Genomic DNA, 14,668 nt, shown 5'->3' on the forward strand with positions numbered 1-14,668 from the left:
ACCAGTATGCCACCTTCTTGGTATATTGTTTTTATTTTCACTGAGTTTTTAAAAATGAGCATTATTTCGTCCTTTTTTTCTTTATGTTTGATTGGTATCTGCAATTTGTGTTAATTCTGTTCATACATATAATATAAATGAAAAACCCAGCTCTCTTAAAAAATATTTTAAGTTCTTTCTGGTGCTCCCTTTTAGAATTGGCCAACTAATATTTCTGTTCACCCAACTAATGTCAGGCAGAGTTAACTGAAAAAGTAATTTTTCATGAAAGGACATTTTCCTAGGATTTTAATTGTTCTTACTGTCAGATTTCTCGTTATTTCCAGCTTGAGTCTCCTTCTGACAAGTTTCCATTGCTTCTTGTCCTGTCCTCAGGTGCTATTGCTGCCGCCGCCTCCTCCTCCTCCAACAGCACCAGCACATTTGCTGCCCAGCGCTGCGGCTGAGGTGAAGCCGCCAAAGCTCCCGCTGGCGCCCCCGCAGCGTTGGGCGGATATCCGGCAGTGCTGTTGGAGGAGGAGGAGGCGAACCAGCCTGCCATCGCCGGCCACCTCTAGCCCCGCCGCTCTTCCCACCCCCTTCCAAGCCCCACAGTCCAGCGGATGGAGCAGAAGCAGCTCGGGGGCTTCGCTGCTGCTCCCCGCATTTGCTGCACGGGGATCCCTTGGAGAGGGGATTCCAGCCTGCCATCGCCAGCCACCGCTAGCCCCGCCGCTCTTCCCACCCCCTTCCAAGCCCCACAGTCCAGCGGATGGAGCAGAAGCAGCTCGGGGGCTTCGCTGCTGCTCCCCGCATTTGCTGCACGGGGATCCCTTGGAGAGGGGATTCCAGCCTGCCATCGCCAGCCACCGCTAGCCCCGCCGCTCTTCCCACCCCCTTCCAAGCCCCACAGTCCAGCGGACTGAGCGGCGGGGCTAGCGGTGGCTGGCGATGGCAGGCTGGAATCCCCTCTCCAAGGGATCCCCGTGCAGCAAATGCGGGGAGCAGCAGCGAAGCCCCGGGGCTTCGCTGCTCCATCCGCTGGACTGTGGGGCTTGGAAGGGGTCGGGAAGAGCGGCGGGGCTAGCGGTGGCCGGCGATGGCAGGCTGGTTCGCCTCCTCCTCCTCCAACAGGCAACAGCACTGCCGGATCCAGTTGTAGACTCGAGTATAAGCCGAGGTGGCTTTTTTCAGCCCAAAAAGTGGGCTGAAAAACTCGGCTTATACTCGAGTATATACGGTATGAATCTATAAAGTTGTTTTGTTTCCAAAAGAAAGAGGGCTATGACTTTCCAGTTTATTATATTATCACTGTACAAAATTTGTAGGAACACTTCCAACAGTTGTGTATAGATTCCACTCAATTTAAGCTTTATAAAAACTTCTAAAAACTTCTATTTATTTCAAGTAGCCTTTCTTCAAAGATTTAGGATGGTTCTAGATGGATGTTACTTTAGATAATTCTGATGCTTTTTAATGCTAAATTACCAACGTACCAATGTTGAATTAGGTTGCTGTTTTAACTGTTTTAACTCATTGTTTTAACTAAATATTTAGTGTACTTTAATCTGTTTACATAAGCCACATTGTAAGAATAGCTTTCAAACATTAAACCAAATACATAATACATAAATACTTCCTGCTTTTGAGAAATATCTACTGAACAATTTTGAACGTTGGTGTAGTTGGGTATTTCTGAAATTCAACTGTAAAATATTTTTAATAGGCTACATAGAAATAGAGAGGCAAATTTTACTAATTAGAATTCAGATTTTGAACTATATTTGTTGTGGAGGGGAGGAGAAAAACTGATAGTATATACATGTTTGGTTTAAAGTATGAAAATTAATTATAACTTCATAAAGATGGAAATTGCCTATGTCTTAAATCAAAGTGCCTGAGATTTACATTATTTCTTTGAGCAGGGCCAAAGGAACTCGTCTCCTCTACCAATGGAAGCTGTCCAACCTTGGCCTGTAAGACGCTCCCAGCTACCAAGAGTTCCAAATATAGCTTTCACAGGTGAGCACTCATAATAAGTTACAATATCCTGCTGATTATGCTGCTATAGGCAGCATGGACTTAAGGCTACACTAAGAGTTGTTGAGGAACAACTGCTATTCCAGTGTCTGGGTGACTTGTGTTGGAATAAATCAACGTAACATACTATGTGAATCCTGTATCCTCATCAAGATCATTTCAGCTACTAGTATTTTGTGGCAATTTGTGTTTTTATTGTTGGTTGCAATTTTCTATTGCAACCAATGAAAAAGCAGTCGAAACTTAAAATTGAGCAGGTTCGGTTCACAACTGCTAAATTTCATTTGGCTTGACCAAGATAGTATTATTATTATTATTATTTTTATTTAGCACATGGCAACACACAAAACCAAATGATTTTTTAATCTCCATTTTCCAGAAAGTGTCCAACACCTGGTTGTGATGGCTCAGGCCATGTGACTGGGAGATTTACAGCTCATTACTGCATCTCAGGGTGTCCCCTGGCAGAGAAAAACCAGGGAAGGGTAAAGGCTGAACTTTCAGACACTGAAAACTCTGTTCGAAAGAGGAACCTAATTGCTTATTCCCAGAAGAAGAAGTCTCGCCATCATGGAAGGTAAAGGAACAGCCTGTGTTAATCTGTTGGGATTATCAAACTGAGGGGTGCCATTGTAATTTACAACCAGTTCATTTTCAAATATTTGCTTTATGGCTGTTCCTCATAGTTTATGCATGATTTGTTGCTAATCCTATGCTTCTCCAGGCATTATATCTATTTTTATATATTATTCCCTTGGATCCTGAGTCATCTTCTAAACTAATCTTTTCTCTATTTTTATAATCTGTTCTTATTAATATTATGCAGAATAACTTGCTTCTGAGTGCAGAGATCTGTGAGTTGGGTCCTAATCAACTGTGGCATTAGAAATTAAAATGGAACATCTCATTGCATAATTTTGAAGTGATATAGTACATTGTCATCTTAAAGCTAAGCATATCTTACTCCAGGAGAGGCTAGATAGAAAGCAGCAGATGATCCCTGTATGTGCTCCTTGAGCTCTGGGGGAATAGATTTTTAAAATGAAGATTAACAGGCATGGGACTTTCTCTTAAAGCTGTATGAATGCATAGTACAAAGGGAAATCTTATTGTGGCATGTTTGGAAAGAACCACACTGGATTTGATGAAAGAATATATACCCTATCCACCACATATTTGGCATAGCCAATGGAAATATAATAGTGGTTAAGGGGTTGAATTACATGGAAATCTAGGTTCAAGTTCTCATTTGATCACAGGGTTTGTTTTCAATGTGATTAAATATGGGTCATCAAATCATTGTTGACTGTTAGCAATCACATAAATAGATTTTCCCACGACTGTCTGTCCCTAGCCAATATTTCAGGCTTTTCAATGGTGCACCCGTTTCCACTGCAACTGAATCTATCTGTCTTGCTGCTAGTCATCCTTTTCTTCTCTTTCCTTCTGCCTTTCTCAGCAGAAAGAGCTAGTTTTTTGTATAATGTGTCCAAAGTTTTGATTAATTTGAACTGGATCATTTGTACCTCAAGTGAGAACTCTGAGTGATTTGTTTGATAATCCATTTGGGCTTGTTTTTTTCTTGGTTGTCCACAAACAGACTCTTTCTTTATTCACTGAAGGAAGAGGAAGTACCACGTAATCAGATTTGCAAGGTTCTGTAATTGTAGCTACTCTCGATAAAAATGGTTTTAGTCTTCCTGTGGAATTAGTTTCTTGATTTGATCTACCTAGTAGGGCTGAAACAATCCAACCCACCTCATACTGTAGGTTGCTCTGAAGAGAAAATGAGAACTCTCATCTGTGTATACATCTTAAGCTTTCAAAAGAAAAAAATTAAAGTCACTCAAATCAAGCTCAACTTATAGTAGTTGCACTAATTTTCTTGTCAGTAACATGACATTAATTTACCTTTGTATTTCCTTTTTTTTGACATCCCAGTCTAGCCTATTCCTTTGTTATCTCCCACCCAACTATTATCTAGATCCATTATTTTTTCAAGATTAACCATAGTCAGCTAATACTTCCACTATCCCTGAGTGACAGGATATAAATGCAATAAATACAATTAAATAAAAAATATTGGCTAGATATTCCATGCAAATTTCTGGACATGATATTTGATTTATGGCCTTTAAAACAAACAAAACATTCTTCTCTTGTGGATTCATTGAGAAAGATGTTTTTAATAAGACATATATTCTTGAAATATATGCATCTTTTCTTTACTTGTTCTTGGGAGTACAATTGTGAATATAAGTAGTTCTTGATTATTGATCACTCATTCAGTGACTGTTCAAAGTTACAGTGGCACTGAAGAACAACCTTGAAGTTGCAGCCATTGTACTGCGGTCATGTGATTCAATTTGGGTGTTTGGCAACCAAGCACACATTATGACGATTGCAACATCTCATAGTCATGTAATTGCCAGTTTCTAACAAGTAAAGTCAATGGGGAAGCCAGCAGTAAGTTACCTCAGTGATTTGGTTCACAACTGCAGCCGGAATTGACATTATAAATCCATGTAATCATATGACATTTTACTTAAAGACTGTACAGTACTTAGCAATGGATTTGTCTATCCCAATTTCAGTCAATAAGTGAAGACTACCTGTCTAACACTTTTCTAAGCTGCGTTTATTCCACTGATGTCTGTTTCACATGATTCTGACCCCACCAATATATGATTTAAGGCAGGGGTGTCAAACTCAATTCCATTGAGGGCCACATCACATTGCCCTAGGAGAGGTGGGGGGCATGGCCAGGGTGGGTATGGCCACCTCAATGTCACTCCTATCGGGCACCTGTGGCCGCCCGAGCGCTCTGCCAGCGAAAACAAGCTGCCAAGTTCTGTTTTCACAGGCAAAAGGTTGGAGGGCAGTCCGGCGAACCAGATCTAAGTACTCCGCAGGCCAGATCCAGTCACCGGGCCTTGAATTTGACACCTCTGATTTAAGGTTTAGTTAGTAGGATTTACTATAGTGCATTTTCCAATCAATACCCTATGACTTATATAAAGCATTTTTTATTTCTCTAGAGGGCGACCTCCTAAATATCGGAAAATCCAGCAGGAAGATTTCCAAAGTAAGTGTTTGTTAGTTTGTCTTTTCTATAAGCGAAAAAGGGCTTATCCTATAAGAAAAATATTACAAGAGCAGCAAAATAATTATTGTGTGGGTCTTCATATATAAAAGATAAAAGGAGCTGACTAACTTGATAGAATTCTAAATTATGTTTTAAACAACATCTTTGTGATCTGCGCTTTTCGGCATTAATGTTATATATCTGTAGAGATGGAAATCCTATTCGGATGTAATGTGGAAGAGATACTGTTTATGTAAAAAGTGTTGATGCTGCTAAAATAGTTCTGTAATAGAATTGGACAACCTGGAGTACTGACTAGTTTCAAGAGTTTATAGAAGGTAATCCATTTTGATCTTTGATGAGAGATCCCATTTCTTTCCCTTTACCTGCTGGGTAGGGAGAGTTTGTGGTCCCTGCCAAATCCTACAGGAAAGGAGATTCTATAGGACAGAAGCTGCTATTGAAAAGGCATATTCTTTCTAGGCCCCACTTTGATTTTTTGTGTGCCTTCAAGTCAGTGGTGACTGGTGACTGCCTGGATTAGTCCCTAAAGTTTTCTTGGCAAGATGTCAGAAGTAGTTTCCCATTGTCTCATTCTTAGGGCTGAAAGAGAGTGATTGGACCAAAGTCACCCAGATAGCCTTGTGCCTAAAGTGAGACTAGAACTCACAGTTTGCAGCTTCTAAGCCAGTGCCTTAGAAATTGCAGATGAGTTAAGACATTTCAAGAAAGGGTCCCGGAGCAGATCCATCCTACCCAAATGGATGGAATAGACAGGGAAGGGTAATCATACAAATAACCAGATTCTGTGTCATGCATGGCTTTAAAAGTCATAATTAGCATCTTCGATTGGCATCTAGAAAGACATTGGGAGCCAGTGCATCTTGTATACTCTGGTATAATATAGGCAAACTGAATGGTATTCAACACTGTGTGTATGTCACTATATTCTGGATCAGGTGGTTCTCCTGTGCGCTTCTTGGGGGAATCCAAGCATGGGTTAACTTTGTCCATTAGCCTAGAGACTGAGTTATGTAAATGTTGACCACGCCGCCTCTTACTGGATGGGTCAGTTTTTTAACTCAGTCCAGCCGAAAGAGACGTATCTCCATTTTCTCTAGACTAATCGACAAAATTTGGTGCAGTTTGTAAATCTGTACAGATATTCCCCACCCATGTCTACCATCAGCTTATTGAGCAGGAGGTGCTCTGTTTGGAGATTATCCCATCAAAAGTCAGACATAACATATCACCAAGAGATATAGGAGGGCCAGGAATATTGGACAGGGGAAAGTTGTCATAGAGCTTGGAGAAGAAGCCAATTTCTCCAGAATAATGATATACCTATGAGTTGAATTCAGCTCCCAATTATTGCATCCACACATTTTTCTTGAGAGTGCTATAGAAGAAGTTTGCTTCTGCCTTTTTTGAGGGTTTTTTTTTGTATTTCCCAATCTAATTTGACATGTGATAAATCTTGTTATCAGCCATTTCATCGGAAAGTATGCACCAGTCTCTGTTTATGTCAGCCTTGTCAGCACATCCTGACCGTTCCTTATCCCTCTGCTGGGATCAGCATTGTAAGCTTCTGCCTGGAGTAGCTGGGATCACAGCATCCACAGTGGCCAAATGGACAATTGATGAGGTAAGAGTGTCCAAAATATTGTTTAAGCAATCTTAACCTTATTTTAATGTAATACATTTAAATAATTTTGTATTCAACATTGTTCAGTATCTTCCAGTGCTATTAGGGATGGGATAGTGTATTACCAATTCTTGGTTAATAGATCAGATGCAAGTGCTTCTGATGGTGAAATAGGTCATATTACAGAAAGGTTTAGGAATTGTCGGTATAGAGAAAACTGCTATTCCCCTTTTCTCTGTTCTTTAATTATTGCCTTTATATCTTTTCTCCAAAGGTTTTCAGCTTTGTACAGACGTTAACAGGTTGTGAGGATCAAGCAAAACTCTTCAGAGATGAGGTAAAGTAGTGGACTAGTGTGTGTGTGTGTGTGAGAGAGAGAGAGAGAGAAGACAGAGAGAGATAGAGATATTTTTTGACTCCTTGCCTGGGCTAGTTCCTGAGGTTTTCTTGGCAAGATTTCAGAAGTAGTTTGCCATAGCCACCTTCCTAGGGTTGAGAGAGAGTAACTGGGCCAAGGTCATCCAGATGACTTCAGAGGAACTGTTTCTAGCCTGATGCCTACACTAAGTGCCCTACAGTCTCATAAAATAAAAACTCCTTGGCACATGGAGTAAGAAGACTGGAGGGCACTCAGCAGGATGACTTGCAGTCTTTCCTGTTGACTTCCCCATTGACTTTGCTTGAGGAAATCCAGCAGGGAATGTGACTAATATTAGTAACATACATGTAGGATGCTGCAACCATGGTTGCCAATACAAACTGATTGCCAAGTACCTGAATTGTGATCATGTGACTGCATGGGTACTGCAGCGACCAGAACATTGAGCTGTAGGTATCACTCATTTACCACCATTGCAACTTTAAACGGTTGCTGAACAAGTGGTTGGTGAGTGAGGATTATCTATATTAATAATTTTTCCTAAAAGATAAGCCACCTGCAATCACCTATTTACTCCATAAGTTAGTCTGTGCCCAAGAATAAAGTTTTGCTGTGTTTCAAACATGGCAATAGAAGTATTCACTTAATGAAATGTTGCTATATTCTCAGATCGAGTTTGGTTATTTTTAACTTTTTATGATGTGATCTTGAATAAACATAAAATTTTCCCTATTGAATCCCTTTTGAAGCATGCATTAAAGAAATCGTACTGTTACCGTTCCATCTGTACAGTAAATCTGAATGCAGTAAAGTTTTTGGACTTCTCTACCTTTCTGAATTATCTTATTTTGCATCTTCTGCTAACACTATAATGAGATTAAATCATTGGATGTTTAATCTGTTGCTGTATATGCATTCTACTTAAACAGACATCTCTTCCACAGATGATTGATGGTGAGGCCTTCCTTTTGCTGACTCAGGCTGACATTGTGAAGATCATGAGTGTAAAGCTTGGCCCAGCACTTAAAATCTACAATGCCATTCTTATGTTCAAAAATGCTGATGACACCTTAAAATGAACTAGCCAGGACAGCTTTTGACTTTCCTCCACACAGAAACTGCCAGACTCTTTTGTCTGTCTGTCTTGGATGAATTGAGACCTTCTTAACTGCTGCAGTTGTAAAATCCTGCCAACCTGCTCTCTCTGAGTCTTCATTTTTGTTTACATGCAAAACTCCTTCCTTTCTCCCTTCCTTCTTATCTCAACCTTTTTGAATTCTGTCCTGATAATGTTGAATTGAAAAATTCCAGGAATAACTTGCTTGATGCCAGAAATCCTGCTAAGTTCTCCTGTTGGTTATGATGGCACACAACATGGGTTTGAGACCAGATTTGCTACTGAATTTAACCTGCTATGGCTTTCACCTATCATCTCTGACTGCTAAAATTCTTACACTACAGTATGTCTGGATTACTATTTATTATTTTGCAATATATCCACTGCTTTGGATATACTGCTGCCATGTACAGTATTTGGAAGCAATTTTTAAATCAGATTTTTCTGGGCAAAAGTCAGTTTCTTAAATTATCAGAAATTTTACTATGGGCTATAGAAAACAAGATTAGCAAAGTAACAATATTAACACTTTGCACTAAGTAAAAACATTCCTCTCAGTCATAAAATAACTAATTATTAGGCGGAGCTAGCTAGCGTTATCCTGTCATATTGGTCGTGAGATACATGAACTGAAGAAAAAATGTTGTGCAATGCGATTTTCAGATTCTTTGATTGCATCAATTTTGTCCCATCAGTCTCTATTCAGTTCAACGTGTGCCAAAATATTTATATTTTGTTGTTTCACAACATAGATTAGAAACTATTCTTATTTAAATCTTTTATAGTTTCACCTTAACAGTATACGGTGTGTTGCAAACATTCAATTAATCAATAATTCTGTTGCTAATTGCATAGAGTTTTCCCTACATCCTCTTGATAATGACTAACATATGACATTCTTTTGGGCCATTTATGCTGTGCTCACATGGACTTAAGAAGATAGGCAGGAGTTGTAATGCTAGTCTGCCTCCCATTTAGGCAAGGGAAAAGATGGCCTGAGAAAGTAGAGTTTAAATTTCATCAAAATACAGGATATTAATTTATTGTTGTTGCATTTACTTTTGTGAAGAAGGTTAGAAAGCCATATGGATTTGCTATGTCAGATGACCAAATACCTTGGAACAGAGGTGTCAAACTTGCGGCGTCACAATGGCGTCACATGATATATGAGGACATTTTTCCCCATTGCTAAACCAGGCATGGGGGTGGCCAGCGTGTGACACATCCGGGCTGTGGGCCGGGAGTTTGGCACCCCCGTCTTGGAATTTTCCTGTGGGATTTCTTCTAATTTCAGTCAATTTGATGTGTTTGGGAATTTTGTTCCTTTCAATTTTTCATCTCTTGTATGAAGTGATCCTGGATAATAGAATCATTTCATTAATTATGATAGCTGAACTAAGGCTTTGGTGGCCAAAGTAAAATCTCTTACGTCTTCTTAGATCTAACTTGCAAGGTGATTGAGCTCCTTAAGAAAACACTTTTTTCCCTTTTTTCCCACTTCAGTTTATGAAGACAAGGATGACTTTCTTTAATCAACAGGCTTCATATTAACACGGTCTCCGAAATCTGTTTCTTAATTTCCACAGAAAATACCTATGAAAATGCAGCATTTTAACTTATGAAATACTTAAGATATCTTTGGCTTTTTTCTTTTAAGTATTAGCTACTTGCTCTTTGAAACAAATTTGTATCTTGGTTTTCCTCTTTCCTAATATGTGGTCTCCTAATATTTTTTTGTGTGTTCTCTATGAATATCATGTGTAGTTCCTAAGAGGTATGGGGCCAAAAAGAAAGAGGTTTTGCATTTCTTATCAAAGCCTTCTTAAAAAATGCCAACAGTGAATGTGCCAAACTCTTTCTATATCCAAAGAGATATACTTTTTATTCATTGGGGGTGGGGGGGAATCCTCCTAGAATACCTAGATGATTCTTGACAAAGGATGTGGACTTTAAAGTCCTGTTTTTGACATAATCATAAGTCTTATTTGCTGTGCAATTACATAAGGCAGCCATTTGTAGGAAGTTAATCCTTCAAAGAAGAAAAAAGCAATTAGTCTGTTCTTAGTAACTTTTGTTAAATTTCTAAGTGCATTTCTCCTGAATTTGACAGTACGATATAACTTTAGGACTCTATAGGTGGCCTATTGGGAATGACAAAGGATTCATCTTTAAACCTGAAACTGAGGAAAGGGATGCCATTTCAAAAATGCTTGGGTAATACTAAGGCCCTTTTTAATTGAGTTGGTACTACTATCATAGTCCTACTAAAAGTGGTGTCATTGAGAGATGTAGGTACTCCAACTTTGCTTCTTCAACAATTTTAGATTCCTATATTTGACTCAGTTGAAATTAGCGTGCTCTCTCCTCCTCTCTCTCCCTCTCCCTCTTAGCATATATATGCTTTTTATTAAGAATTTTAATTATTAGTAAAATCCAATACTGTGATCTGTGGTTTGTAGATTCATTTTCAATAGCATCTCTGACTTGTCAAATAAAACGTGTTCCTCATCAGCCATTTCTTCCATAATATTTTCAGGACACAGCCTATCCATAAAAGCAAACATCACTATTGACTTCAGTGATACTAACATCTGATTCCAATTTTCAAAAGTATGCTTCAGTATTTTTACTGTTGAAATGTTTTGCACCATTTTATACATCCCAGTTAATTTGTGGTTCATAAGGCTTGTTTATTTTCTCCTTTAATTAAAATCTTTAGTTCCCTTTTATGTCCAATTTTTAAAATTGTGTATTTTTATTTTATCCTGAAGAGTCCAAACAAATCTATTTCCAGTGGGAATGATTCTTTATAATCAATTCCAAAATCTTATTCCACATTTATCTGGAGCCTTAATCTGTTTATTACTTTCTGGGATCAAAGTCTTATTTAGCTTTTTGCTGTTTATTTCAACTTTTTAAAATAAAAATCTTAATCTTATGATTAATTTTTTCTTTCATTAAGGATTGAAGGAATCACCTGTTTTTTTCAGACTTGTCAATCCAAATGTCACTGATAGCGACATTTTAACAAGCAATTGCTTTTAACAAGCAATTTCTCATTTGTGACTTCATTGTGACTACTAAAGGAAGCTTTCAAAGTTAGGACTTTTAAAATGCACTAACTGTGATTACAAGCACAGTTATTCCTGTCATCTCCCACTTCTAAAAGCCCACTGGAAACTGCTGTCTTGCAGTTTCTTCATGAGGAGCAACTGTTCAGAGCACATGTGGCCAATCTCCTGTCCTCTCCTTCTCCACAGAGGATTTGAACAGCCCGTCTACTTACTGACTCTGATTTCACTGTGTCATCAGGCCTGCTTTTCACAGAGCCGTCTTTTCTCCCCCCTGAAGTCTTATTTTTTCAGCTGAAATCAGCTTCTGATGGATCTTACGTATATAACCAATTGCAGTATATGGTTATGGTTTTTGGAACAAAACAATCTTCATCTTGTAGTTTGGATTCAGGGAAAAGGTGCTTAGATGTCAAACTCTGTATTTCCTCTTTGACATTCTGAAATATTTTTGTTTAATTAACAGGTGGTTGTGCTTTTCTTCATGAATGATTGTAGAGGAGAGAGAAAATGACTTTAATTGATAGGAAGGTGAGCACTATTAAGCAAGACAGGTAATATTATGGCATTCAGGATGCTGCCAGCACTGTAGAGAGCATCTTGGAGGATTTTTTGCTTCTGGTAAATGGATGTTTTGTAACTAGTCATGTTGGCTGTGGAAGCAGTTTTGTGGATACACAAATATATTTGAGCGATTTTGAGTGTATATATCACATTTCTCAAAATTCCAAATATATCGCCCAGTCCAAAAAGATTCCTTGCTTACGCTATAGATGTAAGCAAGGATTAGCTCTAAAAGATAGCAGATATCAGTAAAAAAAAATAGCTTGGCCTCACCAAGCAAGGCCTCTTTGCTTTTGCCAAAGAGCAAGGTCAATGAAGACTCCTTCGAAAAATTTTGGAGAGCTTCTACTACTCTGAATAGCTTGTACAAGCTGGTTTGATCACTGGTCTGGCATACTCTTTTCTTAAATAACATTCTCTTCATACTCTTCTTGAATAGCATTGGACAGTTGATGACAGTTAGGCATCAAGAGATGTCTTCAGATTCAGATACTACCAAAGTGTCAGGCTAATTCTTAAAAACCTCATTCCAATAGACCATGTTTTCCTCGGCATCAGGCACCTTAGGAGTTATTTTGTCTCAAGCATCTTAATAATGGCTTCTGTTTTTTTTTCAAAGGAGCCAATGGCAGCTAAAATGTCTCCTGAGCTAAGTAACTCCGCAGCAACCTGAGATTCTATGATTGTTTGCTAACTGTGCTTCCATTGTAAGCTTTGGATCATATCTTCTAACACCAAGCATGACAATCAAGCAAACATCAGGCATAAGAGCCTGAGACCATCTTCCATATGTGGTGATGATAACAGTTTGACTGATTTCATTAGGAGGCTTCATAACGACCTTATTTACTTATTTGTTATTTCATTGCTTTGCCACTGGTGGAATTATTTATTACAGTTCAATGTCTTTGTTTTTTGTTTATTAGGAAATAACTGGTAATACAACACTCCAGTTTATGGCATAGAAGTAATAATAGCAGGGAGTAGCATAGGTTCCAGAGGTAACAATAAATTCTTTGCTACATGGTGAATGTTTGAGCATATGTTGAAGTGATGTTATTACTCATCTGTAATTGTCAAAACTTACAACATGTATGTGCCCTTGCAATTGTTTCACCCTATTTACAGTACATGTGGCAAGTATAGAAAGTTTACATTCAATCTACTGCCTTCTATCCAAATCAGTACATGAGCTGTTCAGTTACAAAATTGGGCTATCAACCTTTCATGGTGCTTGTTTACTCGTGTTTTTCCTTCTCAAGCTAGTGTGCAGGGACTTAACTCTATTCATAATTGTCATTCACTAGATGAGATGGGCCCAAAAATGCATTAACAACAGAAAAATGGGGCTTAAATGCCTTAAGTAAATGTTATCAGCCACAAAAATTACTTTAAACATTCAAAAAATGTTTTGATAGATTGATAAATTGTGAGAAATGTATTACCTTTATAGAAAACGGATAATTGGAAGCTATTCTTAAGAGCAATTATCTTATTACTGCTTCCGCACTGACATTCCTTTATAGCTCTTTATCTGGATATCAGACACTTATCTTAAATATGAGGCAGCTAAGACTTATTTCACATAGCAAAAATCAAAATGATGTTTACATTTCCACTAAAGCTTGATGAATCATAATTATTAGAGTATACAGGTTCCTGTTTTAGCCATATGATTCTTTGGTTTCTTGACCCAGTCATATATTTCTCCTGCAATTTTCATTATTTCCATCCCTTCAATCCAGTCTTGGCCCTCTAACTTAAGCACTTTTAAGATGGGAAATCCAAATTCCAGTTGCAAAGTGAGTTTACTACTGTATCTAGGCTTATTTGGGGCTTGAGTGCAATGGAAAACAAATGTTTTTAAAAAAGATTTTTACCTTCTTTCTCTCTCATGTTTCTTGGGCTGCTGAATTATTGTAAAGACGAGAGGTGGAAATATCAGATAGGTGGCAGTCACTGTATGGCAAATCCTGCAAAAAGTCCTTTACTTAAGGCAGTAGCCTTTATAGTAGGCAAATATAATGTTGTTAGAAAAAAATGTTTTCATAACTTTGAAGCTTTTTTGCACTTTCATTCATTTGCACTTGTTCGGTTTGTCTTTTGATATTTGCACTTTTGTGTTTTCATTAATGGAAATACTACAGTTGTATCTAGTGCAGCTATTCTGGAACACTGTGTCCTGATTATGCAGAAGGTTAATCTAAAAGAAAAAAGCAAGATGTGATATGTTTTGTCAGTGTATTACAATAACAATAATTTATTATGTTAATGTTATTATGGAATTATTCAAATGATGTTGAATGGATGTTTTTGTTGTTCTGATTTTATGAATCATTTATTTAATAATGTATGTAAAATAAAATGAACAAAATGAATACAATGAATAGAATAATTACATGCTTAAAAGGGTAGATTTCAGCTTACTGGAGCAATAGAAGCACCTCTATGGGGGAGGTGCCACTATTGAAAAGGCAGAGCTGCTGGGTCCAGTAAGCTGACAGTGATAGAAGGGACTCAAAGCATACCTTCCATGCCAGATCTGGTGGGGCATGCTTAGCAATAGATACGTATGTTGCAAATGTGCTTGAGTTACCTTAAAGTGAAATCTCATTGCGATTTCATGCATTATGTCAGTGTTGGCTGTTTTCTCCTCACGTGCTGAAATCATGCGCATGCGTGCTATTGATGTGTGCATGCCCACACCCACAATGCAATGCGCTCCCCCATGCATGTACACGTGACCCATGCGCACATGCCGCGCCCCCCACCCGTGCGGCGACTCGGC

The 14,668-nt window shown here is 38.4% G+C and overlaps 1 protein-coding gene across 1 annotated transcript in view; it reads left to right on the forward strand.

Moving 5' to 3' along the window:
- Window positions 1-8,207, forward strand: part of L3MBTL1 (L3MBTL histone methyl-lysine binding protein 1) — a 41,232-nt gene extending 33,025 nt beyond the window's left edge. The window contains exons 17-22 of the mRNA XM_032218905.1: window positions 1,905-2,001; window positions 2,399-2,596; window positions 5,058-5,104; window positions 6,592-6,749; window positions 7,024-7,086; window positions 8,073-8,207. Of these exons, the coding sequence (XP_032074796.1) occupies window positions 1,905-2,001; window positions 2,399-2,596; window positions 5,058-5,104; window positions 6,592-6,749; window positions 7,024-7,086; window positions 8,073-8,207 (698 nt within the window). The remainder of the gene's footprint in view (window positions 1-1,904; window positions 2,002-2,398; window positions 2,597-5,057; window positions 5,105-6,591; window positions 6,750-7,023; window positions 7,087-8,072) is intronic.
- The last annotated feature ends 6,461 nt before the right edge of the window (window positions 8,208-14,668 follow it).

This window comes from Thamnophis elegans, chromosome 5 (genome assembly GCF_009769535.1).
Source record: "Thamnophis elegans isolate rThaEle1 chromosome 5, rThaEle1.pri, whole genome shotgun sequence".
Classification (NCBI taxonomy): Eukaryota; Metazoa; Chordata; class Lepidosauria; order Squamata; family Colubridae; genus Thamnophis; species Thamnophis elegans.